At 36.4% G+C, this 1663-nt stretch overlaps 1 protein-coding gene across 1 annotated transcript in view; it reads right to left on the bottom strand.

Moving 5' to 3' along the window:
- Positions 1–389: 389 nt before the first annotated feature.
- The window catches only part of LOC107574970 (zinc finger protein 492-like), a 1591-nt gene continuing 317 nt past the window's right edge, over positions 390–1663 (bottom strand). Inside the window, exon 2 of the mRNA XM_016261389.1 lies at positions 390–1462. Coding sequence (XP_016116875.1) covers positions 555–1462 — 908 coding nt within the window. The 3' untranslated portion in view covers positions 390–554. The remainder of the gene's footprint in view (positions 1463–1663) is intronic.

Genomic DNA, 1663 nt, shown 5'->3' with positions numbered 1-1663 from the left:
CCTATGCCTGTTGTTGACCACATCTCTTGTGAATAAAGCCTTGCAGAGGGATCCGCACGCTTCCTGTGTTCCCTTCGTTACACATATAATGATTGCGGTTAATAGTGTTAATCGTCTGTTTGATTACATATTTAATTTATTTTTCCATATATTTCTGCCATATGTACATTAACTGACAGTCACCACTGATAAGCTACCACTAAATATTGTAGAAACTTAATTTGCTATAAAGTTGCTTTGCAATGATTTGTATCGTGAAAAGCACTGTACAAATAAACTTGAATTGAATAAGAAAACAATTATATTATTTATATAATGAAGCATTTACTTTGATTTTGGGGAGGAACTCCATCTTTGAGTTGATCTGAATCTCAAAGTTGAATCTGCTGGTTTTGAAGATGAAGATTAACTTTATTCACTGTGAAAACTTTAGACAATATTTCTTCATCATGTCGCTTGTAATGACTGGTTAGGACAGATTTATCCAGATGATATTTTATTGCTTGATGAAATATTGCAGCATCAGATCTGAAAGTGCTGGATCTGAAGATGATCTACTTACTGTGAATGTTTTTTGTATGACTGAGTAGAGAAGATGATTGATTGAAACACTTCCCACATGCAGTGCAGTGATATGGTTTCTGTCCAGTGTGGATCCTCTCGTGTGTTTTCAGAGTTGATGAATGACTGAAGCTCTTGTCACAGTGTGAACACTTATAAGCTTTCTCTCCAGTGTGAATCCTCTCGTGTGTTTTTAGATGTCCTGACTGACTGAATTTCTTGTCACAGTGTGAACACTTATAAGCTTTCTCTCCAGTGTGGATCCTCTCATGTGTTTTCAGAGTTGATGAATGACTGAATCTCTTGTCACAGTGTGAACACTTAAAAGCTTTCTCTCCAGAGTGAATCCTCTCATGTGTTTTTAGATGTCCTGACTGACTGAATCTCTTGTCACAGTGTGAACACTTATAAGCTTTCTCTCCAGTGTGAATCCTCTCATGTGTTTTCAGATGTGTTGACTGACTGAATCTATTGTCACAGTGTGAACACTTGTAAGGTTTTTCTCCAGAGTGAATCCTTTCATGTGTTTTTAGATGTCCTGACTGACTGAATCTATTGTCACAGTGTGAACACTTGTAAGGTCTCTCTCCAGTGTGAATCCTCTCATGTGTTTTCAGGTCTCCTGACTGATTGAATCTCTTGTCACAGTGTGAACACTTGTACGGTTTTTCTCCAGTGTGGATCCTCTCATGCAGTTTTAAACAGTTTGCTGAAGTAAAAGTATTTTCACACTCAAAGCACATGTACTCTCTCACACCAGTATGTATTTTCTGATGTAATTTCAAACTTTGTAGATGTGAAAAACTCTTTCCACACAAATTACATGAATGTGGCTTCTCCCTTGTATGGACTCTCAGGTGTGTCTTCAGCTCTGAAGCCCTCAAAAATGTTTTGCTACTACTGATCAAAATATGTTTTTAAAGACATTTTAAAATAACACATTTCTTAATTTTAACCACGTAAAGTAACTATAACTAACTTGATCTTCGGAAGATAAACCTCAAAAGAGAAATAATGCTATAAATAAAATAGCAGCAGCAAAACTTGATATTGGTTCGCATTCATTCCTCTCACAGATCTCTGAGACATTCAGTAACAGCAA

This window comes from Sinocyclocheilus grahami, unplaced genomic scaffold (assembly GCF_001515645.1).
Source record: "Sinocyclocheilus grahami isolate Dianchi unplaced genomic scaffold, SAMN03320097.WGS_v1.1 scaffold2417.1, whole genome shotgun sequence".
Lineage (NCBI taxonomy): Eukaryota > Metazoa > Chordata > Actinopteri > Cypriniformes > Cyprinidae > Sinocyclocheilus > Sinocyclocheilus grahami.
The sequence above is the reverse complement of the archived record's forward strand: the minus strand, read 5'-3'. Positions and strand labels throughout refer to the sequence as shown.